The sequence below is a fragment of the Peromyscus maniculatus genome, chromosome 4, assembly GCF_049852395.1.
Source record: "Peromyscus maniculatus bairdii isolate BWxNUB_F1_BW_parent chromosome 4, HU_Pman_BW_mat_3.1, whole genome shotgun sequence".
NCBI classification, from domain to species: domain Eukaryota; kingdom Metazoa; phylum Chordata; class Mammalia; order Rodentia; family Cricetidae; genus Peromyscus; species Peromyscus maniculatus.
In genome coordinates this window covers 127,002,293-127,026,723 of record NC_134855.1, presented here as the reverse complement: position 1 = coordinate 127,026,723, position 24,431 = coordinate 127,002,293, and the positions used below count along the sequence as shown (strand labels likewise).

The following is a 24,431-nucleotide window of genomic DNA, read 5'->3' as shown; positions in this document are numbered from 1 at the left end:
TCTTCCAGATGACCCAGGCTCAATTCCCAGCGCCCACATGGCAGCTCACAACTGTCTGTAACTAGTTCTAGGGGACCCAACACCCATGGCAAAACACCAGTGCACATAAAATAAAAATAAATAATTAAAAATAAATAAATAAGGTGGAGAGTGATAGAAGACAACCTGCATCAGCCTCTGGCTTCCATACACATACATACACACATGCATGTGTACTCACATGATAATATGCATATACCACATACCATCCTAAATATATACAGAAAAGAATTCATGTCAAAAATTAGAGCCAAGATGGATAATACAACAATAAAAGCACTGCGTTTGGCTGACCCAAATACAGTGCACCACCTGATGGAGATGACATTGTGTCGCAGACAGTGAGCTGAGAGTAGTGAACCCCATTTTCTGGGACTAAGGTCACTACTGTGCAGAACCGAGTACTTCATCGAACACTGTTCAGGTCTGTGTAATTCCCCTCTGTGAAGGTCAAAGCCCTTTCCTCCTCCAGCACAGTTTCCACAGCCCCATGCACACAGCATCTGTGGGCCCTGCAGGTTGGACTCAAGTGCCCCAGCTTCCCCCACAGGGAATTCTGGGTGATGCTGCAGTGAGTCTTTCAAAGGCCAGTGACCATCTCTGCACAGGGACATTAACCCTGGTCTCCCTCCATGCTCTGTATTACTGGTATATGTAGCCTTGATTTGGGGAGAGCCAGCAGGAACATCACCCCACCTTTCTCTAGGACCAACCAGAAGTCAATATTTTCTGACAAACATTCCAAGAGCTGGCATTCCAAGGCCCATGTCCCCTTCCCATAGGGAAACCTACAGGCTGCTCCCAGATAGAAAATGTGCACAGTAGTGGGAAGAATCCATAAGGAGCAGTAGAGAGCCTGCTCTCAGGGCAGGGAGTCTAATTCTATAAGACTTCCTTTCTTTTCTTTTCTTTTTTTTTTTTTTTTTGGTTTTTTCGAGACAGGGTTTCTCTGTGTAGCTTTGCGCCTTTCCTAGAACTCACTTGGTAGCCCAGGCTGGCCTTGAACTCACAGAGATCCGCCTGGCTCTGCCTCCCGAGTGCTGGGATTAAAGGCGTGTGCCACCACCGCCCGGCAAGACTTCCTTTCTTAGAGTCCCACACCCTGTTCCCAATCACCACAGAGCCAGGGATCAGAAAGATTGCCATTACATTTAACCCTTCATCACAGCCCAGCATCAAGCCAAAGGAGGCATAGGTGAATTATGCCTGCTGTCTGACACCATAACAGGAGTCTCTGGGTGGCAACCTTACCCACCACACACAGAAGATGGGCAGTGTTAGAAGGTACTGCTCTCCGGAAGCCATGTGTCACCTTGATCTCCCTAAGCTCCAGAAAGACTTTAGAGGCAACATAGATTATCTGAACCTGTAGGTCCAGATCAGCTGACATTGCAAATGAACTACAATCCAGCTGGGCTGTAAAGTGTAATGCATCTTCTGGTTGACCTCAACAAAGCCATCCTCCCCATATTTGTTTATAGTTAGAGAATATACTACTCAACCAGAATACCAATGGAGAATTCTTGGTGAACTTTGCCAGACTGTGACTTGAGCCACTCAGAACTGAACAGAACTTGGAGGCTAAGGGCGTTATGATGCAAGACTCCAACTGTCTTTCTCCATCTGCCCAAACCCTTACTTAGGATTATAAAAAGAAAGCCTGTCATGCATGAGCTAAGTGGAAACTGACTTTCTCGGGAATGATCAGAAACATGATATGGGGAAATGGATGACCTCAAGGATGGCCATGCAACTGACAGGTGCTTTGCTAATGTTTTGTTAATTCCATACACACGCGTGGACTTGATGAGTGAAGAAGGGGTCCCATGGAGCAACTGTGGACAGTGGAAAAGTATTTATGCTTGGAACTTGGTTAGGCTAGAAACAGCAACTGTTTATTTTGGCAGCAGATTGTCTCTCCTCAGAGATAAAGGAACCACCCTGAGAAGGTTGCCAAACCCCCGAAAATAGCTTCACTCATTCTCAGCACAAGATCCAAAGAACACACTCTCTCTCTCCCTCTCCCTCTCCCTCCCTCTCCCTCCCTCTCCCTCTCTCCCTCTCCCTCCCTCTCCCTCTCTCCTCTCTCCTCTCTCCTCTCTCCTCTCTCCTCTCTCCTCTCCTCTCTCTCCTCTCTCCTCTCCTCTCTCTCCTCTCTCCTCTCTCTCCTCTCTCCTCTCTCCTCTCTCCTCTCTCCTCTCCTCTCCTCTCCTCTCCTCTCCTCTCCTCTCCTCTCCTCTCCTCTCCTCTCCTCTCCTCTCCTCTCCTCTCCTCTCCTCTCCTCTTCTCTCTCCTCTCTCTCTCTCTCTCTCTCTCTCTCTCTCTCTCTCTCTCTCTCTCTCTCTCTCTCTCTCTCACACACACACACACACAAAAAAAAAAAAAAAAAACCGAAGTCAGTGGGTCAGAGGTGGTGGTCCATTATCCTGCAAGCATCTTTATTATTTAAAAGAAAAGTGAGAGTGTCAAGGTGTACTGGTTGCTGATTAAATTTCTTTGCATTGTTTCTTCAGCATTTTAAGTTCAAATTTCCATGGTTTGGAGCTAACAATAAAAATGCAAAACAGCATCTAAAAAAGAGAAAAAGAACAGTTATTTAGGGAACTATGGAGATGGCATAGTAAAGTACCTGAATTTGGATCCCAAGAACCCATGTAAAAAAAATTCAGTCATGGTTGCACATATCTATAACCCAAGCACAGGATGAGCAGAGACAGGCAGAGAGGTCAGTGGTCCCCCCAGTCTACCAATCAATGAGCTCGAGGAGAAAACTTATCCCAAAAGATAAGGTAGAGAATAGTCTGCATGTACATGTGCATACACATATACATCACACACACACACAAACACACACGAAAGAAATAAGGAAATGACACAAGTCCCTATTTCCAGGTCCCACTACTCGACTTGAGAGGACTAAGAGTGAATCAACCATACCCATTGCACGGCATGCATGGTCAACCTTGATCCTTAAGGCAGAAGAGTCAGCCTTCCTCACAAAATCATTCTGAACACAGGAACTGCTCAGCCTTTCAAGTCTGTCTCTAGCTACAACCCATTTTCCTGTGATCCACAGAGGCCTTTTGTTTTATTGGATTCTGCTCTATGGAACCAATAAAACAAGAATAGAACAGAGCCATGTGTTCCTTAGAGAGAGCAGAAAAATCTGTCCAGACACCAAGCAAAATCGGCTTCAGGTGGAGAATCTCAGAGAGATGTGTAACCTGGTCTTGCAGAAGTGCAGCTCCATTCTCATAGTGGACAGTGAGCACCCTTGTTTTTCTAGTCTCTCCCCTAAAAATTCACATTAACTTGGAATAAAAATGTAAAGTTGAAACACCTCTATGGCAACCATATAAATGTGAATAACATCCTCAAGCAAAGATGACAAAGAAATTGCAACAAAATATGCAAATAATGCACAGTAATTTAAAAAGCAGAGAGAAGAAAAGCTTCAAGTTATATGAATTTCTATGAAGGTTGACATGGATGATGTTCAAGGAAACTCCTGGGAGAAAAAAATTAGACAATCATCAAGGGTCCCAGAAAGACCCATACTACCATTTTTATCTCTAGTACAATTTCATGTAGTTTTAGAAAACATTAATGTACACTTATACAACATAATTCACTTTTACAGCATAAATTGAGATATAAAATATCTTTGCTTATCAGACATCAGTGTTGGTCCCATTGTGAGCGACTGGCCCCTGTGTAGTATCCATTCGGGCACAAGGTCTGGTTAACACTAGAGCATAGCTATGATGCCCCTCAACTCTAACATGAAAGAGCAAAAGACAGAATGTGGGATACTGTATTAAGCAAGCCTCCCAAGGCTTCCATACAACAGCAGACCTAATAGAATCAGACAAAATGATTTCTTCCTGACACTCCCTGCTTCAAGGATTTCAATGAAGTTGTCATGCCATGCTCTTCATTGGCTGAGCTCCACCCAGTACATGGCACTTGCATCAGGGTCTCTACCAAGATGGCCACTACTCAGGACTGATAGCAGAGTCTACGTACCTCTTCCTTAAGAAAGAAGGGCTGCCAAGATAGCTAAGTGGGTAAAGTGCTTGCTGAACAAGCACGAGGACCTGAATTCAGACTACAGTACCATGTAAAAGCTAGGTACAACATCACACACCTGTAACCTCAGCACTGTGGGGAACAGAGACAGACAGATCCCGGGGGCTTCCTGGCCAGCCCATCTAGCCCAAATGACAAGCTCCATCTTCAGTGAAAGACTATGTCTCCAAAAGCAAGATGAAGAGCAATAGAAGATAACCCAGCATCAACCTCTGGCACGCATATGCACAAGCATGTACACATATACTACTACTATTATTATTAATAATAATATATAATAATAAATATTTGAAATTAAAATGGTATATTTCCTTAGGACCACCTATTTATGAAGAAGTGAACAAATACAGGCTGGTGAATTTATGCTAGTTTGGCTGAGATGTCCCTAATTTTAGCAAGAACAGATCCATATGCCAGGACATCCCTCAGTCCTGAAAGAGAACAGAACACTATTTTTCACTCTATGGCTTTGTACCAGAGTAGCCTCAAACAGGGGGAATGAAGTTTGAGTAGCTCCAGCCTTATCATCCATCCTCTGTGAGGCACTAATATGTGATTGTGAGTGACCCACTAGTCTGGAATATTCCTGCCAGTACACACCACGGGAGTAGAAGGATTGCTCAAAATAACCCTGTCCAGAATGCAAAATAGCAAGAAATAATGAATTGGCTTTGCTTTAAGGCCATTTTTGTGTATAATGTATATGTCTCTCTGTGTATACTTGTATGTATATATGTCTCCCTGGTTGCATGTACATGTATATATGTATGTGTATGTCTTGTAGAATAGGGTAGGATGTTGTCAATGATAGATAATAGAAACAACACCTTAGTTCTGGAATCTGGCTACAACAGCCTCAAACAGAGTAGAGTTTAAATAAGAAACTAGCCTCACAGTGTTCTTTATCACACAGGTGGGACGGGATATTTCCTCTCATGTCAGCTACATACCTTTTTCATTTTAGGATCATTTTGAAACAAGCAGTTTTCATTTTCTCCTATAGTTTTCTTGCACATCGTTCGGGCAATATTTACTTCAAGATAGTACTCCAGGCTGTCTGTGACCTGTCAATGAGTCACATAAGTTAAATCTTATAGAAGCAAACAGCACCAAGCATCCCCTCTGAGAAGTCAATATGCCATTGGCTACGTAGGGCTAGACTATCTTCCTGCTCTTCCTTGACTCTACAGCTCCTGGAAGAAGTTTTAAGATTATTTGAAAGAATTCTTACCATGACATCTGTCTCACTTCTCTCTCACAATGGTTTTATTTTTTGTTTATTGACATTGTTTTTATTATATATATAATATATTATATATATATACTATATGGTATATGTATGTATTCATGTGGGTAGGTATATTTGTGCATGAGGGTGCCTATGTGAGTATGCACAGAGAGGCCACAAGTCAATGTTGATGTCTTCTTGGATCACATTCACTGAACCTGGAGCTCATTAATTTTGCTAAGCTAGATGGCAAAAGAGGTTCAGGGATCTGCTTATCTGCCCATTGCCCTAAGAGCTGGGCTTGCAGGCGTGTACTGCCACGTCCAACATTTAAGCACACACTGTAGATCAAATTCAGATCCTCCTGCATGTGCAGAAAGCACTTTACTGAGCCTCCTCCTTAGCCCCAAGGTTTTTAATTTTAAATAGCAAATAATAGCAAGTGTTCCCAGAATGAAGCAAGGAAATTACAAAGAGCATTCTCCAGTGAAAACTAACTGTTTATTTATTGTAACTTGAGATTAGGTGATCTGTAAAGAATGGAATATTTAATTTTTGAGATTTTAGAGGCTACACATTCCCAGATCCAGAAGCCCATGTCTAGCAGGAGTCTTCTTGTTACATCCTACCACAATGGAAAGCAGAAGGACAAGAAGGAGCACAAGAAAAAAAAAGGCAAGAAATTGATTGTGAAGCCTCAAGACCTTTAAAAACAGATCAGTGTCCAAGCTAAGTGCCAGCCAGCTTAGCAAAATCAATGAGCTCCAGATTTGGAGATAATGATAGATCACCTGTGGCCTTTCAATGCATGCTCACACAGGCACCCACATGAGTGCACCTACCCATGTGAATACATACACATACCATGTGTGTGTATACACACAATAATAGTGTCAATAAAAATAAAACAATTGTGAGAGAGAAGTGAAATAGATGCCCAAGTTAAGAATTCTCTTTATAGCATAAAAACCTCCCCTTGGGACCACATCTCCATACCCTCACATAAGGGATTACATTTCCAAAGCATGCTTTTGGAGGCAATTATGAGAAAGCTCAGGAACTGACAGACCAAGGAAGAGAATAAAGAATTCTACAGTTATTTCAACCACATCTGAAAATTTAGCCTCTGCTATACCCATGTTTCAAAAATCTAGAGGCTTTTTTATGAGGAGAGTTCTGGTGATTGCCTATTTTTAGAAAAATGTAAACATTATACCTAGTGCTCAGTCTATAAATAAATCCATGCTAGGTGGAAGGGGGCTTCTTAAGCAAGATGCAAAACCCAAACAGCATATGGGAAGAAAAGAACCAAATGCTTTGTTGCTATGTTTTCAAAAAATCTAAAGACCCTATAAGCAAAATTAAACTTCAAACACTGAATGGGCAAGTACAGTCACACACACACACACACACACACACACACACGTACTTAGTTAATTTTATATGCATAACAAATTTATCAACTAATAGATAATTAAATAATATGAGAGAAGAAAGAACTCATAGAAGAAAACACATTGTCCTTAAACTAAATAAAAGACACATTTTTTCATGGTACTGGAAATACAAAGAGATGTATTTTCACATCTATTAAACAGACAAATATCTAAAAGAGTTCTAATATTGGTATGATGAATGGCAAGAGACACTCACACACCAGCAGCATGGGCAGGAACCTAAATCTCTTTAATTCACAGCCTAACTGAGGCCCTGTGCTCAATGTCCAGCACCACAAAAAAATAAGTAAATAAAAATAAATAGATTTAGTAGAATTCAGGGGCAATTTGCCATTATTTTACAAATACATCTTTAATCAAGGAATTAAAACTCTTAATATTGCTATGCTGCATGCAATGGCATGTTCATTGTTCTACTTTTTCTGTTAACAAATCTGCTTATTTGCTAGGATATGAGCAAAAAATAACCATGCTTTATTTCAGTTTCCAAGGTATGATGAAAACTGAGATAAATCTAACAGTACTTAGGCGAATTCCTATGACATTTTGAGTGGCAAAATAGACAGCAGGATGATTTCATGAATACAAAATATACTTAACTGGACCTGTGAGATGGCTCAGTGGGTAAATCACCTACCACCAAGCTTGCCACCTGAGTATGATACCCAGAATCCACATGATGAAGGGGACTAACTCCCACAAATTGTCCTCTGACCACACATACAAGCATACAAGATATCATGTCCTCCCTTCCTCCCTCCCCAAACCCCTTCTCTGTCTCTGTTTCTCTGTCTCTCTTGAACATACATACACACACACACACACACACACACACACACACACACACACACACACACACACGAGGGATTTTTTTTATCTTAAATCTTTCCACAATGCATGTACATGGAAAGAAAATACCGAGAAGCAAGAACATGTTTCCTTTCATTTTTATTGTGTGTATATGTATCCATGTATATGTGCATAAGTGTGGGTACACATGTGTGGTTATGTATGTGAAGGCCAAAGTATAACATCAGGAGTCTTCCTCAATGCCTCTCTACCTTTTTTTTTTTTTTAATTTTATTTTAAGCAGGAAGTCTCACTGAATCTAGAGCTCTCCTACTAAGCAATACTGGCTGGCCAGAAAAACTCAGGGACCCTGTCTCTGCCTCTTTCAGTAGTAGCATTAAAAGGAAGCACTACCACATCTAGTTTTTTAAAACATGACTGCTGGGGATCAAACTCAGGGCTTCATACTTGTACTGCATCGATTTCCTAACTGAAGCATCTCCCAGCCAGGCTTTCATTTTTAACTCAGCTACCAATCAGAGCCCTAGAACTTTTATATAGATCGAGATAAATCAAGTTTCTCAACCTCAGTCACACGGAAATCTTGAAACTGGATCTTTCTTTGTCTGGGAGGCCTGGCTGTTGTAAGATAGTGAGTAGCATTCTAAGTCTCAACTTAATAGGTACCAGAAGTAGCCCTTCCATTCACATCATCAACAAACACCCCAGCCATTGCCAAGAATCCCCTGGGAGCAAAAGCTATCCTTCATTGAGAACCACAGCTATGTATTTAAGCAAAACAGATGTCCCCTTCAAGAAAACCACATATTTAAATACTGTAAGTGGAAAATGTGTTAATATATTCAGCCTCACAAATGTCTTAGGTTAGCAATATAGTACCCCACTCAGTCAGTTTTCTCTCCATGACCATGGGGCCCACTGGGAGCTGTGACAATACCACAAGAAAATATGATACCACATATTGATAGCTCAAGAAAATATCCAAATTTGAAATTCCAAAGCAAGGTTTATATTGAACAGATATTGCTTTCACTCCGCCATAAGTCACAAAATCATAAGTTAAATCATTGCAATTTGGAGAACATCTGTGCTTCTCAAGTTAGAATAATTTCAAGTAGTGTCAATTCACTCAGCCACCAACCAATCACAAGCCTAATGTACCTTCCCAGTTGCTCAGCACATGGGAGGAGACAGAGGGGCTCTTGCATGCTGAGGCAGGCCCTCATTGCTTCTCCAGAGTCTTTTCTCTGACTTTGGATTTTCTAGGAACCTCTCTTTTTCTTTTTGCTGCATGGTTTCCACTATCCAGCACAATTCAGAAGCTGCTCTCCTCATCCAGTCACTCAGAGTCACATACTGATTAAAATCACAAGGATCTGGGCTTATGTCTTGACTCTTCTGCTCAGCTATGCAGCACTGTATACTTTCTGTGCCTTGATTTCCTACCATAGTACAGAAGAATAACTCCTACCTAGGAAGCTATGCAAGCTGAAGGAGTGAGTCATGAAAAACAAAGCAGACCAAGAGGAAGTAAATGTTCTAGTTGAGCCTCCGTAGTTCAAGGCTGCTGTACAAGCTTGTGTGGACTAGCACTCAACACTGCACAAAATCTGTAGCTGCCCCTTTTGAGCTCTGACCTACACTTAAAAAAAAAAAAGATTATTAAGTTGTGGTAAGACTAAGCATCTCCCTTTGTATTTAGGCTGGGCAAGGCAATCCAGTATGAGGAATAGGTTCCCAAGAGCCAGTCAAAATATTAGGGACAGCCCTTGTTCCCATTGTTAGGAGCCTCACAAATAGACCAAACTACACAACTGTCAAATATATGGAGAGGGCTTAGGTCAGCCTCATGCAGGCTCCCTGGTTGTTGGTTGTGATTATGTGAGTTCCTATGAGCCAGGTTAGTGCTTTGCTGATACCCATGGGATACCTGCCCCTTTCTGAACATAAATAGAGGAGTATATTGGCAGGGAGGGAGGAGGGCAGAGGGGAGGTGGGGTAAGGGAATGGAAGGAGGTAGGGGAGGAGAAACTGCAGTCAGGATGCAAAATAAATTAAACAAAGATGCTTTAAAATATTTATTTTTATTTTATGTGTATGAATGTTTAGCCTGTATGCACATATGTGTACCATGTATGTGCCTAGGGACCACAGAAGCCAGAAAGGGGCATCAGATCCCCTAGAACCAGAGTTACAAAGAGTTGTGAGCTGCCATGTAGGTGATGGCAACCAAACCTGGGTCCTCTCTGCAAGAGCAGCAAGTGCTCTTAACTGCTGAGCCATCTCTCCAGCCCCTCACCTATACTTTTAAGGTAAACAATTTTAATTGATATTTTATGCTTTTTCTCTATCTCAGACTAATAAATAGCAAAATCTGAATGTATTTTTCACTTTTAAAGTAAAATGATATATTTTAGATACAGACATCTTTTGACCTCATTTCCATTCCTATCCCTGACACTGATCTCTGTCCTCAAAAGAAGACCAAGGGATAAGGGAGCAAGGAGCAGACACCGCACCTACCTGCTCCTGAGATTTTAGGATGTCCACCACCTTGAAGTTGTACTGGTCCTTGCTGTCCTTGTTATACTCCTTCATGGCATACCAGACTGCTTGCCGCACATAGACATAGGTTTGGGGGATGTCTTCAAATGGCCTCACAATCTTGGGTGAGCCCCAGGCTTGGACTCTTTTAGACACAAGGCCCACTGTGGTCACCAGGAGCAGCAGAACCTGTAAGGATCTGGCCATGGGACCTTATTCAAGGAGACACATGCTAAGTTCCTTTTTTCTTTCCAGAGCTGGTGTAGATGTAGCCAGTAAGGGCCCTGCTGTCTCTGCAGGTCAATACTCCTTTCAACCTCAACTCCTGACACTGCTGTGGGTTAAAAGGAAGGGATTTCTGTTGACATCATTAGGATACTGCATTATAATGAGAAATATATATTTGATTTCTATCTCCCATTTCTGTCATTATAACCCAAGGGATTCCTGAGTGACAGTGAGAGAAAGAAGCATATACACATTCCATAGCAAGCCCTTTTCAGCCACGTATAAGCTAGCTCTTGGTGGAAAAAAGACGGAGCTCATTGCCAGAAAAACCAAACAGATTGGACCTTTCAGTTCATCTTTGACCTTGAATGCATGGAGATTCGGTTAATCACCAATGGGTAATGATTATATTATTTTTGCCTGTATAATGGAACCTCTGTAGCATGTCCAAAAAGAATTCAGAGAGCTTCTAGATTGGTGAAGACGTGGAGATTCGGTGGAAATGAAATGAAATCCCAAGTACCCAAGTACCCGCCTTTCCTGTTGTGCATCGAGCTTCTCACCTGTTCCTTAATAATTGTCCATTCCAAGGGACAGGTGGAAATCTGACTGTAATTAGAATAAAATTAAGATGTGGAATATTTACCCAGAAGATAGGTCACAGTTCCCTCATCGTCTTTGAGTGGATCGGTACTGTTATTGCTGAAGCAGGTTAGTCTTTGCAGAAGTGACTTTGTACCTCTTTTAGTCACTTGTTCCTCCACCATGTTATGATACCATGGAGAGGCCCTCACCAGATGTGGTCCTTCAATTGTGTACTTTGAACCACAAACCTCAGACCCACATTAACCCCGATTATTTTTAATTTATGATATTCAGTCATAACCACAGAAAATTAAATAAGATACCAAAATTGAGGCAGAGGTTGTGGGGACCTTCCATTGGTAGCAAGGTTCAAAGAAAGTGTGAGCTACCCTGGGGACCTTCCACTGGTGATTAGCATCTAAAGTGGGAATCTTATTGAACCGAGTCTAGCCTGTGTTGCCTTAGGCTGGTGCCAGGTGATGTTGAAGTTTAACTGAATCACTGGGTGTCCTTTGGATACCTAGAGAGAATTGGAACATTGCTTGGAGACCTCACACATATGGTTCCAGGGGTACTTTGTGAATTCTAAATAATGTATACACAGCAACAATGAACTCTTAGGATTTCTCTCTCCTTCTCCAAAGAAAGTTAATTTAAAAACCAAACAAACAAACAAAAAAACCCTCTACTATTATAATTTAGCCCATTTCCCCATCTCAGCCATTTGTTTCCTGGAAGGACTTACACTTTCATTATTCACCCACCCCTTCACCTCCCATCCCCCACCCCTTTTTTTTTTCTGAATGATACCATCTCTTTGTTCTCAAGGTCACAATGCACAGAGATGTCTGAATCAGATCTCTGTGCACAGGCAGCATGGGAAGCACTTCCTCAACAAGAATATATTCTCCAAGTCCTTCATTTTCCATGTACAGGTGTGGCAACCCCCACCTGAGATTGCACACAGGCCTGAAAGGCTGTGTCCCCAGAACCTCCCCATTGACTGAGCAGATTAGAACTCAGATCTTCTTACCATCCTGGGGCTTGTCAGGCCCTCTGCCTCTTACGTCACTCCCTCACTGCCATCTTCCATGGCTGCTGTATACTGAGTAGCTAGCCCCTCTACAAGGGAGGGAAATGAGGCTTAGTAAGAAGCCAAGAAAATGCCTCATGCTACTTGATGGAGGCTTCCAGGCCTAACCACTGTTGGCCTCACCCTGTTAACCTACCTCAATCTAGCAGACATGCACACGTTAAGCAACAGCCTGGAATACACATTTGATTTTAAGGTTATCCATATTTTCCCAAAGATGATAAATTGAGTTGAAATTTCTAACATCTGGACAAACTGGTTAAAGCATGTGCAGTCTCGACAGTGAGCAAGCAGACAAACAGCCTGAGACATTGCAGAATTTATGAGAAGTGGAAAGACTGCATTTAGATGGTGCATAGAATTTGATGGCAGAACTAAGAGACAATGTATCAGGCACTGAGTATGAATGGATACACATAACCAGGGTATTTCTGAGTTCTTAATTCGGCCATTCTCTGATAACATCATTCTGGCCCTGTGTATCCTCTCCACAGGTAATATCAATCAACTCATGCAGTAGGTTTATCAAGTGGACAGCTGTGCCAGCTTGGTGCACTTGAATCCATCCTATAAGTGAGTAATCAAGTGTAACATTGTACCTCACTCTGATTTGGGTTATCGGTTGTGAACTGTGGTCCAAAAGTACCAAATAGAAAATTCCAGAAGTAAGCAACTCGTTAATTTGAAATAATTTTATTGTAGAACACTACAATTGCTCTATTTTGTTGGTAGCTATTGATCATCCTTGCATATATCTATGAATTAAACTATCATTGTATGTCTAGGAAAAAACAGAATATATATGATATTAATACTACTCACAATTCAGGCACCAACTATAAAGAAAAAGGCAAAAAACAAAAACAAAAACAAAAACAAAATCCCCACATTTTAGCAACCCAGCCACAACCACTTTGACCCTGACCCCTAGTGACTTAAGATGTCTTATGCAGGCACCTGGAGCAAAATTCCCAGTGACCTATAGCATCTGACATAGAAGACTAATCTCAAGAAAGACAACATGTGCTATAAATTTTATTAATTAATAAGATAGTGAGATGCCCATCTCTCTATCCAAATTTGGACCTCATACAAACATTCTATAAGATCAAGTAGCTACCCCTCCCTACTGTAAGACTTCTACATCCTATCAGCCAAGAAACTTCCTCTCTGTGGTCTCATCTGCTACCCACTTGTAGAGTATTTCAATAGATTTTTCTGTTTGTGTCCTTGGTAAGTTCCTTTTACTAGCTTCCATTGGCCTTGCCTACCCCATCTTCAACAGCATAGACTGATCATCTTAGAAGTTCTCCCCACAAGTAACTGCAACTTGTTTCCTGACACATCACTTGCTCAAATCTCCACTGTGGTCCCATTAACCTATCATCACCATGAAGTGGATGTAGGAGGAGACATAAGATGTAACCCCATGTTCCAAATGTGACCTCTCCACCTCCACCCTACTTGCCCCATGCCTTAAGTATGTTAACCAGTATGTTAATCACCTTGGTTCTTACTTGATGTATTACAGGTCAATTTGAACTAACTATTCAATAAGTCTTTCTGTTCTCTAATCGATAGATTACTTTCTTGGCCCTTGAAGACTACCCCGAACACTCTATACCCTGTACCATGTCTAAACCAAGTTCTCAGCGATGTTGCTGGTCTTTGGGCCGTAAAGAAACTGCTCTGTCCCATAAACGGTACCTTTATCTGCGGTGAATAAATGATTAAATGGCCTCTATCCTCAGGTTGCTCTCCACCACCATCACACTCAAGCCATGTTCCTATTTCAGGTTAGGCATCCGTGGTTTTAAGCCCCAGATGCTTCTGGCCTCTGCACTCTCCTGTCAGGTAGTCATACCTGCATCCCCTTTGTGAGGTAAGCCAGCCTTTCTGATGCAGTTCTAGTCAGGATACCTGAGACAGGTCCTATCAGCCTTTTGCTCACTGCTCTTGTGTTATGTGACACTATTCCATGGAGATATGAAAAAAATGTATGTTCATCCCGGATAGGAAACCAGAAGCAGACTTAAATGAAAACACCACCAAAGGTCAAGTTGGTGAACCAATGAGTTTGATTGGGGTTACCTGCAGAAATATAAGTGAGGGCTTACTCTCAGGAATAGAAATGACTCAGACAGCTGCATCAGATTTCTTGTTACTCATCTTTTTGATGATAGCTATCCTAACAGATGGATGTGAAGCAACTGATAAAGATTTGGCAAATATGTGACAGTTTTTAATTTCTATATCAAAGAGCTATTATTGACTGACCGAAAAGCTTCATCCCTCCTGACTAGTTTTTGTAGTACTGGAAGGTTCTATGCACTCTTCCAGGGGAGAAAGGTAATCAATAGTCTAACCCAGGTGTGAGTCCTGCAAGTTGTGGTAATGACTGGCCTGGCAAGATATGACTGCTAGTGTAATGGTGGCACAAATGTTGCAGAGTAAATAAACACTTTCTGCTTGGATTTAAAACCCACTCTACAAGATGAAACTTATTTCTGGAATCATTAATTGGGTCAAAAACTCCTGGCTGTCTAGGTCATAGACTTATGCTAAATGGACATATTAATAAACTACTCCCTAAAGTCTCATCTTTATACCCTCATATTAATGGATCTCTCAACCCTCATCAGAGAAACTTCTTTTATTGGTAGATGATGATTGTCTTAGTTAGGCTTTCTATTGCTGTGATGAAACACCATGACGAAAAAGCAAGTTGGAGAGGAAAGGGCTTCTTTGGCTTTCATATCACTGTTCATTATCAAAGGAAGTCAGTACAAGAACTCAAGATGGGCGGGAACCTGGAGGCAGGAGCTGATGCAGAAGTTATTGAAGGGTGCTGCTTACTGGCTTGCTCAATCTGCTTTCTTATAGAACCCAGGATAACCAGTTCAGGGATAGCACCATCCACAATGAGCTAGGCCCTCCCCCATCAATCATTAATTAAGAAAATAACCTACAGGCTTGCCTACAGCCTGATCTTATGGAGGCATTTTCTTAATTGAGGTTATGTCCTCTAAGGTGACTTTAGCTTGTGTCAAGCTGACATAAAACTAACCAGCACAGTGATCAATATAGAGACCTACAACTGGCTAACACACAGAGAGAAAGAGACCGCAGAGTGCTCAACTCTAAAGAGACATCTGCATTATACCCCAACTCCTAAAGCTCAGAAATCATTGGGAAGAGGGAGTAGATAATGATGGTGAACCAGTATTTTCCAGATATAGTGGCACTGTTGCACATATGAGCTCACAGGAGCTGTGGCTGCATGCACAAGACACCCACACAATAAAGCCACCCCAAATCCCAGTGTGTCTTGGGGAGGACCCATGAAGCCTCACTCCTACCTGAGGAGTTATTGGCAGTTGATGGATGCTAAAAGACAATCTATTTTCTTCAGGAATATGTCCGCTCAGAGAGTACCATACTGCAGTAGATGGTCTTACACCCATGCACATACAGTCAGTACCAAGTGGACTCAGTGTGTTGAGAGAGGGGGGAGAGGAGAGAGAGAGAGAGAGAGAGAGAGAGAGAGAGAGAGAGAGAGAGAGAGAGAGAGAGAGAGAGAGAGAGAGAGAGCGCATGAAGTTGAAATGGGGAGGGGAAAGTAGAGGGAATAGGGGAGAAGTTATAGGGGAAGGAATAGAGGGGTGGATTTGGTCGAACTACATTATATGCATGTATGAAATTCTCAAAAAACTTAAACATCTTTTACAGGCAATTTTTAAAAGACAAATCATCTGATTAAAAAAATCTGGACAAAATTCATAAGCATGCAACTTTTAGAAAAGATACGTAAGTATCTGTGCTACACAGGTAAAACTGTGCTAAGCCTCAGAACAGTTAAAGTTTAAATTAACTAACAATAAAATGTTACAATTTCTGATACTTTGAAGAAAAGTAAGCTTGACAACATCAGATTAGTTAAATAAACTAGATTCTCAAACCAGCTTCATTCCTCTTGTCAGAGGACAGATTCCAGGCATTTCTGAATAGTCATTTATCTAGCCACCCCTGTTGAGCATTTAAAAGTTACTTATTCATCAGTACCTACCACTGTATCTCAAAGAAGTATTGGCAGATGTGCACAGTCAGAGAAAATTGCTACAACACAGTTTACAATAGCAAAAAGAAAAGAAGAAACCACCCAGTTATGTGACAATCAAATCAAATATGTAATGTTTACGAAAGAGAACCAACTAAACTATGTGCTTGGACTAAAAGGAAACAGATCTGTTACACGTAAGCATTACAAGCTGACTAAAAACACTAAACAAAGAAGGCCTGGGAAGGATGAAGACAACAGGTTATGAAAGTCAAAGAGAGAAAATGGGAGGGGTGGACCAGGGTGCGTGGGAATTTCAGTTTCAAAGTTAATTATTCACATCACATTGACTCTTTTCCTGAAAAGAATTGTGCTATTGAAAGGCCCAGAACTCCACAGTAGAATTCCAATGTCTAGAAGAAGCCTCATGGTGATAAAAAGCAAGCACTCCCAACTCCACTCCTGACTTTGTGAAGCTCCGTTTCCCAGGATGCATAAAGAAGGTGATCCTAAATGCAAATGGGGGCTTAGTTTACACAATAATTCTTGATTCTTCTCTTTTTCCCTTGGCTGTTTTGGTGGATGGATAGACAGACAGATAGACAGACAGACAATCTTATTGTGTAGCCCAGGCAGACCTTGAATTCCTGACCCCCCCTGCCTCAGCCTCCCAAGTCCTGGAATTACAATTGTGATCTGCTACATCCAGGTCTAAAATTTTAATTAAACTTCTCCTTTGGTTTATCAGCTCCAAAAAGCCTCATGTGGCACTTCTTTTTTTTTTCCAGGATAAAGATGAAAGGAGGTCGAGTCTCTGCTTTGTCAATGTCTTCTCTGTTGTCCTTGTGTGTTTCCTCTCCATGATCAATTAGGCTTTGCCAATTGTATGACCTAAAACATTAAAAACCAAAATCAGATACTTAAGCATGAGGGTCCTGGAGGTACGGCAGGATTTCCAACTTTTAGCCATGGCTCTCTGTGTGATGGTTTTAGTTTGGCAAGAATAATTGGAGCTGGGCCTAGGGAATATTGTATTTTAGGGGAGACAGTGACTTCAGCTAAGATGTAAACCAACAAAAAAAGAGCCATGTCCTAGCTATTTGGTTGGAGTCAAAGGTGATTCCCAGGAGATCATAATGTTATGGTGGAGTTGGAAATGAAGAAGCAAAAAATATAAAGGATTGAATTTAGAGCAGGTAGAAGGTCAGATACCAGCAAGATCTATCTAACTTAGCTGGTCCTCATGTTGGCATTCAGACATTTACACTGGCCTGCCCTCGGGGACCTAGCAGGACACATCATCAGCAGTAGCCAAGATGTGACACTATGACTATTGCAGCCACTGAGTAGAGCATTCTTCCTATGTGCATGTGCTATATCCCCTTATAAAAAGCAAGCCCTCCTTGCTCCCTCTCTCTTCCTTCCACTCTTGCCCAGGGGCCACCTCTGCACACCCCCAATAAACTTCCCATGTGAGCTCTATTGCATGGTGTGGCATTATAGTGCCCCTTGGCTCCAACCTGCTAAGGTTACCTTCTGCTGTTAAACTATTATACCTCAACCTACCTACCCTTGCCAATTAATATGTAGCCTGCTACCCCATTGTACACTCCATTTAGGAATATTAGATTATTATGTAATTGCACATTGGTATATCATCTGTCCTTACCAATCCTGTAAGAGCTCTTCTACCCCTGATGGCTGAATAATGCCCCATCATTGAACCCTGGCCCCTGTTTTTAACACATATCATTGCATCATTCACATGTATAGTGCAACAACCATTTGTACACATATCCTCATACAAGTTTAATTTCTCACCCAGAACAAACTGCAGAAAAATCAGTCACTAAGCATATAAATTTTGCAAGTGTCATCTCCAACCATGATAAAGAGTTCATACAGGCTGGGGAGAGAGACACACTGACAAACAGATACAAAAAGAAAAAAAAGTGGCTGAGTGAGACAAAGAGACAAGTGAATCCGTGATTAGTTTCTGTGAACCAAGTGAAGTTGCTGTACACACACAAAGTGCCTCATGTAGATCTCATTACCACATGAAAGCCAGCAAAGGGAGTTGAGGGGTGCAGATAAGGAAATTAAAAAAAAAAAAAACAGGAAGAAAATGTAAGTGGGTAGATGGTAGATCAAAGGCTAGCTTTGAGCTGAGACAAGGTGCCAGGTGGGCCCCATGAGTTCCCTGAGGAGAACCACAGAAGGAACCTGCCCACTGGGGCCTCTTCCTCTGCCTCCCACACCTGCACCTCCTAAGGCTCTAAATGTTCTCTCTCTCTCTCTCTGGGTGGGATCTAGAGGCTGAGCTGTATACTCCCTTCATCTATTTTCATCTTCCCTGCCAGGTAGATTTCTTCCATGGACCGTCGTTTCCCGGTTATGAGCTCCAGTCTCCTGAAGAATTGGTTCCTGACTTTCAAATCTTCCAAGGTCTGGGCAAATAGACTCTGCAAGGGACTCTCAGATGAGTGTGCCACTGTGAGCCATACCTCCTCTGGCTCTTCATGATTTGGGTGCCCAAGCTCTCACTAAGTGATGGAGGGTGTGTGTGATGATACTCATATCCTTGGGATGTGTTCTTGTCACCTGGCAACTCTGCCAACATTTGCTATTTTGAGGCACTAATGAAATTTGAAATATATTCAGATTCAAAATTAATACATCTCCCAAATGAATCATGCTTTACACATTAAACACCAGAATATGCAGTAATATAAGTATTTGCTGGAGTCTTCTATTTGTCTGGTCCTGTTCTATATACAGTGTCAGGGACCCGTCGGGTAGCAGGAAGGTGGTGGCACTCACTGTTCAGGTGGTTCACAGGGAGCCCCCTAACTAAGCAGTCCTTTTCACAGGAATCTCTTGGGTTCTGCAGCCCATCAATAACACACCTAAAGATACTTTATCATCTCTCTTATGAAGATTCTTCTAGATCTTTCTTGACTCATATTGTCTAACCCATTCTAGAATAGGATTTATTTTCATCCAGCTCTTCACATATATTCACTCCTGGTCATTTGGTTTTTTATGTTTTATGTTTTATCCAATTTATATTATTAGGCCTTGGTTCTGTTTATTCCGCTGATTGAGAATAAGATCACTACCATAATTTAAGGTCAAATTTGAAGCAAGCTTTAATTAAATACTAGCCAGGTGGATGGGCTCATATCCAGGTTCCTGGGAAATGGCCAAGAATCACAGTTTTTAGCTGCTTAAGAAGGAAAACCCATAATCCATTGCATTTCCTACCAGGTCCAATCAAGGGCAAGCATACATAATACATCCTGACATACCTCCAGCCTGTGCACCTCCTGCCCACATGTGACTAAGCACATCAGTACCTTCACCAGCTTAGTCAACAAAGATCAAGCTGGACTGACGACACAGGGTTTAGGTGAAGAGACAAAACCCACCGTGAGTAGCTGGTGGGCACAGTTTCTTAGTGCCTCAAAAGAGGGTGAGAGAAAACACGCCAGGAGAGTGTAACCTGGCGCTGCGAAGTCGTTTATTAAATCATTACAGCGGTGCTCACACTGTATGCCCCCAGCAGTTACAGAAGGGAATTTCATAGCAGGTAGGATAGGGGCAAACTTGAGATTAGCTGGTCAGGCCATGACTGGTACCACATCCAAAACAGGTTATGGGAACATGCTGTCTGATACCATCCAGTACAAAGACAAAGACAAACACTCCCTGCCCTGCCCCGAGGGAGGGATGCGGTTGTCATAGGAATCAAGACCCATCACCATTGTCTAAGTTAGGGTTTCTATTGCTGTGATGAAACACCATCACCAAAAGAATTGTTTATTGCTACCTCTTCACATGGCTCTGTCCCATATGATGACATCCCACATGTCCACAGTCCACCTTGAGCCTTTCTTCATCTGCATGGCCTGGGATCTTCCAGAGACAAGGATGCTATGCCATTTCTTAAAGAGAAAGAGGTCTCGTGAAAGCTTGCCCAGTTAAGGCTGTAAAGTCAGTATCATTGCTTTTTTGATTAACATTCTTTAAAAGCCACTGAGCTTGGAAAGGAAAGGGTCACATTGTTTATTCCCCAGAGATTTATCATTTACCAGTCACTTTTTGTTTTGTTTTGTTTTGTTTTGTTTTGTTTTGTTTTGTTTGGTTTGGTTTGGTTTGGTTTGGTTTGGTTTGGTTTGGTTTGGTTTGGTTTGGTTTGGTTTGGTTTGGTTTGGTTTTGTGAGCCAAGGTTTCTCTGTGTTTGTCTGGCTGTCCTGGAACTTGTTCTATAGACCAGGCTGGCCTTGAACTCAGAGATCCACCTGTCTTTGCCTTCTGAGAGCAGGAATTAAAGGTGTGTACCACCATTCCCAGGGCACCAGTAACATCTTAAATAAAGGACTAAGCTGTAAGAGTAGAGAAGTGGCAGCCAGAAACAATGCCTAGCTCTTCAGGACTCACCCTGAGCACAGGAACCAGGGCTCAGGACCATCAGGCTGTCGTTCAAGTCAGCTGTCTCTACAGAGAAAATTACATGATTTGTAAACCCATCTAGGTGTTCAGTATAGTCATGGGACCCATCTTAATAATGGGGAAAATTCTGAGAACTGTACCTTTAGGTGATCTCATTGTTTTGTGAACATTCTAGAATATACTTACACAAATGTGGGTGTTGCTAACCATTATTCCATGTAGCCTCTTGGTACTCGTAAAAGATGAGGCAATCAGTTGTGTGAGGCTGCTGTCAATGTCACATGGCAGACTGCTTTACATAAACTTCCTTTAAACAAATAGGAGGACACTGAAGTAATGGTAAAGTCTACTACATACAAAACCACTAACAATCATTCACCATCATTATCAAGTACACGCAGCAATGGTACAATTGATGGTCACCACCCCCAGCATTACTGTAAACATGAGTACAATGAGCATGATTACAAGGTTGTGAAAGGCTATGGCATCACTAGACAGGAGGAATTTTTCAGCTCTGTTAAAGTGTTATGAGACTACCACCCTATGTGGTGTCTACTGTATACCTGAACATCCTTATATGGTGCATTACTGGACTCTGATTCATTCGTTGTTCTAGCTAGACCCAGAGTCTTGCTACAAAGCTTGGTGACTTGGGAAAGATCCTCAGAAATTGTCATTTCATCATGAATTTCCTTCATTGGAAGCAAGCAAGAGGGTCAGGAGGGGTCCCTCCCTAGGACTTTAGAGCAATCTCTGACCTGCAAACTGGGTCAGTTATTGGGGAAGCTTGCTCCACAGGGTCAAGTTCCTCATCTTAGCTCTGGACAGAAGCTGGTATCCCTCTTAGTGCACCGACAAAGTGAGGCTGATAGAGGATGTGTAGAAGCCCTCCAGCCTACCCCCAGACTGCCCTCGTAAGCATCAGTAGGTATGTGGTAATTTACATGAGCACTGACTTCTGTGAGAGCTCTGAAGTTTCTGGCCATAAGAACAGGCAAGGTTCTAAAAAACAGGGCATGCTGGTTCCCTACACGATGACATAAATCTGTCAGAAAGCTTGGGGTGTGAAGGGGTGTCTGTGCCACTGCAGTGTCCCTGGAAGGAGGTCTGTAGGGCAGAGAACAGGGCTGTGGGTCAAAAAAGGGATCCGCATAATTACCCTCCAGTGACCACCTTTCTGATGCTGGTCCCAGATTTGCATTCCTGATAAGAAAATTAGAAGGGACACATGCTGTAGCTATCTAACTATGGGACTCATTGGTCAGGACCCTCCCCATCATCCAGAGTCTTCTGTTCTTTGGCCAGAATCTTTACAAGTCTCTGTCTTGCCCTTGACCTTGGCCTACTTGTACATTGTAACAAACTGTCAGCCCAAGAACAAAAATGACTGCAGAACTAACATTTCAACTTTTCGATGGGACAAGGACCACTGTAGCAGCAGGAGGAGGTAGCAGAAACCAAGATTCTTCTCCTGCCCCCTCTGCCATCTGTCCCCATTGCCCTGACCAAGTGAATCAGTAACTCAGAGGTGCAAGTATACAAACATACCCATAGCCCAAACTCAGAATCCCACCTTCTCCTGAAAGGCACCAGACTGCTCAGTACACCCACTCCCACCCTTCCCTGAACCCGTTTCCCCACCTGAGGTACACACATGTGATGTTCCTGGAAGATGCCGGGGAGCTCTAGGTGTTGAGTTACTTGGTAAAAAACATTGAAACTAAGAACAGAATTGGGACAGTATCCCATATCTTGTGAGCTAACTTGGGGCTGGCTTTTCGGGGGTTTGAGGCCTGGAGATACAGAGCTGGTATCCTTGAGGTTCCCACAGAAGTATCAGATATTACTTTCCACTGGTCAGTCTGTCTTTCATCACTTGGCCAAGACACAAAACTCATTTTCTTTGTGCTCTAACATGGTGGAGAAAAACAGTCGTCAGCTAAGTCTCATCAGGAAGTATCCAACACGGCTGAGGAGGTGTCAAAAGTAGGGAGGCTCTCCCTCCATCCACCCACCATGCCCCAGTGTCCAATCTCTGTACCCTCCATTCCATTAAATTCCTGGGACTTCAGTCCTTGCAGAAATGCAACAGAGCAGGCAAGAAGAATGACCCTGACACATATCAGTGACGTGTGTGCTTGTGTTTGTGATGTCTCTGCATAGGAAATTCTTACCCCTGACACGGAACTTTTCTTGATGAGTGGGCCATAATTTAGGTGGAAGATAAACATGGCAAGTGTTGTGTGAAGAAGATGGAGCATCTGGGCAGGGTGGTAGCACAAAGCAGATTTCATAGAAAGGGCTGTCCAGGCACCTTCTTTTCCTGAGGATGTTCATCCATAGCAAAGGAGATGTATGAGGGGAGGCCCTCAGAGCCTCTCCAGCCAGCCCTTCATGAGGTCAAGGGTACAGTGCATGCAGCCCTGCAGTCATGCCAGGATACAGTGCATCCAGAGCAAGGCTGGCGAAGTGGGGCAAGGGCTTCTTTTGGCTGGGACTGTTGAGTCACAGAAAATATCAAGTAATTTAGGGAAAAATGTATGGAGTATGGGGAAATAATATCATAATTCAAATCCACTTTACAGTCCTTAGTTACCTGAAAATGGAGCTTTGTTTTGGGATCTTCATTTTCAGAACACTAACATGATTGGCAGGGCCTGATGTGGAGGGCCTACTGGCTAGGGACTCACAGAACCATTTAAACTTGCTATAACTAGGTGTCTATTTTGCTCACAGGTTCCAAAGACTGGAATATAGACATTTTGGAGCCATTGTTCTGCCTCCTCAACTCACATTTCAGAAGATACGGGAGAGAATATATGTTAGGAGAGAACATCAGGAGCCTGTGAATACTTCTCCTGATGTAATACTTCACAGGCTTCTGTGATCTGGAGCTCCTCAGTCAGAAACACGCTAACCCTTACTTCAATTGATCCTATGTCCATCCCTGCTGCCCCACAGGCAACACTGGCCAAACGTAGCATGGGTCAAATGTTTGGCCGCCATCAGTGAAGTTTATTCATGGTGGATTCCTGGGACCCACAGCCGCTGGGCAATAAGAGCCATGGGACCAGTACAGTCCAATACCCCAGTGTTAATAAATTCTAGGCACATGTCAGATGACAGGCATGGCTCATTTGTGAACCAACACACACACACACACACACACACACACACACACACACACACACACACAGAGTGTGTGTGCACATGCATGGGCATGCCTGGAGCTCAGGAGGATATAGCACAAATATAAAAGATCTAGTATATGAATAATGTGCTAAATTTACCTTAAAATACAAAATCAGGCAAACTGAGATTTTAATGTGTTAAAGAGTAAAAGATATTTGGAGGAAAAAACTGGCTTTTTAATTAATTTTTTAACCCAGAGTCCAATTAGTATGGCAACAAGATGACTTTCAAAAAGCAAACTGACTTCCTTTGCATTTTTCACATTTCAGGCTAGCATTTTCTTTTGCTTCTTGGTTGCAAAGAGTCAGGAAGTCAGAATATGGTAAGAGGCTGTGGTACAATAACCTCTTCCACTGAGCCATGGGTTATTCCCAGAGTTTTGCCCTTCCCAGCCTCTACCACACAGAGCCCCACAAAGAATTACCAAAAAAAGGATACCCTGGACCTAGGGTTGCTCCCTGAAGCCTCAGGAGCTACCACATGTCCCTCAGTCTTGGTGACCATCTGTCCCTGATTTGTTGGCAGACTACAGATCAATTGATGTGTCTGACGGCACCCACCACTTAGAAGGGAAAGTTCCTCCCCAGATGCTCATTTATGACCACGTATTGCTTCCAGCCCCATCCAACCTCTTAGAATAGTCAGCCCTCATGT

At 42.4% G+C, this 24,431-nt stretch overlaps 1 protein-coding gene and 2 long non-coding RNA genes across 5 annotated transcripts; 1 reads left to right on the top strand and 2 right to left on the bottom strand.

The window, feature by feature from the left end:
- The first annotated feature begins 2,425 nt into the window (after positions 1–2,425).
- Positions 2,426–23,446, top strand: LOC121828888 (uncharacterized). 3 transcript variants are annotated; one of them, XR_013050842.1, is made up of 8 exons: positions 2,426–9,935; positions 10,609–11,106; positions 12,568–12,646; positions 13,655–13,955; positions 15,803–15,880; positions 16,497–16,633; positions 18,491–20,123; positions 23,322–23,438. It is a non-coding gene; the product is annotated as an uncharacterized LOC121828888 (long non-coding RNA). The 3 variants fall into 3 exon arrangements; XR_013050843.1 differs by lacking the exon at positions 18,491–20,123; XR_013050844.1 differs by lacking the exons at positions 16,497–16,633; positions 18,491–20,123 and having other exon boundaries at positions 23,322–23,446.
- On the bottom strand, positions 2,451–13,937 carry LOC102917971 (cystatin-13-like). The gene is made up of 4 exons (XM_006984496.3): positions 13,781–13,937; positions 10,147–10,501; positions 5,079–5,192; positions 2,451–2,609 (listed from the first exon to the last, which is right to left on the bottom strand). Exons 2-4 carry the CDS (start codon positions 10,372–10,374, stop codon positions 2,526–2,528), a joined length of 426 nt encoding a protein of 141 aa, XP_006984558.1. The 5' UTR covers positions 10,375–10,501; positions 13,781–13,937; the 3' UTR covers positions 2,451–2,525.
- Positions 16,835–20,729, bottom strand: LOC121828887 (uncharacterized). Its single transcript, XR_006071544.2, has 3 exons — positions 20,571–20,729; positions 19,960–20,074; positions 16,835–17,021 (listed from the first exon to the last, which is right to left on the bottom strand). It is a non-coding gene; the product is annotated as an uncharacterized LOC121828887 (long non-coding RNA).
- Positions 23,447–24,431: the final 985 nt, after the last annotated feature.

Coding starts and splice junctions, on each gene's coding strand:
- LOC102917971 (XM_006984496.3), bottom strand. CDS start 10,374: ATGGCCAGATCCTTACAGGTTCTGCTGCTCCTGGTGACCACAGTGGGC. Junction 5,193..10,146: donor TCCTAAAATCTCAGGAGCAG/GTAGGTGCGGTG, acceptor ACTCATTGACAG/GTCACAGACAGCCTGGAGTA. Junction 2,610..5,078: donor ATGATCCTAAAATGAAAAAG/GTATGTAGCTGA, acceptor TCTCTTTTTTAG/ATGCTGTTTTGCATTTTTAT.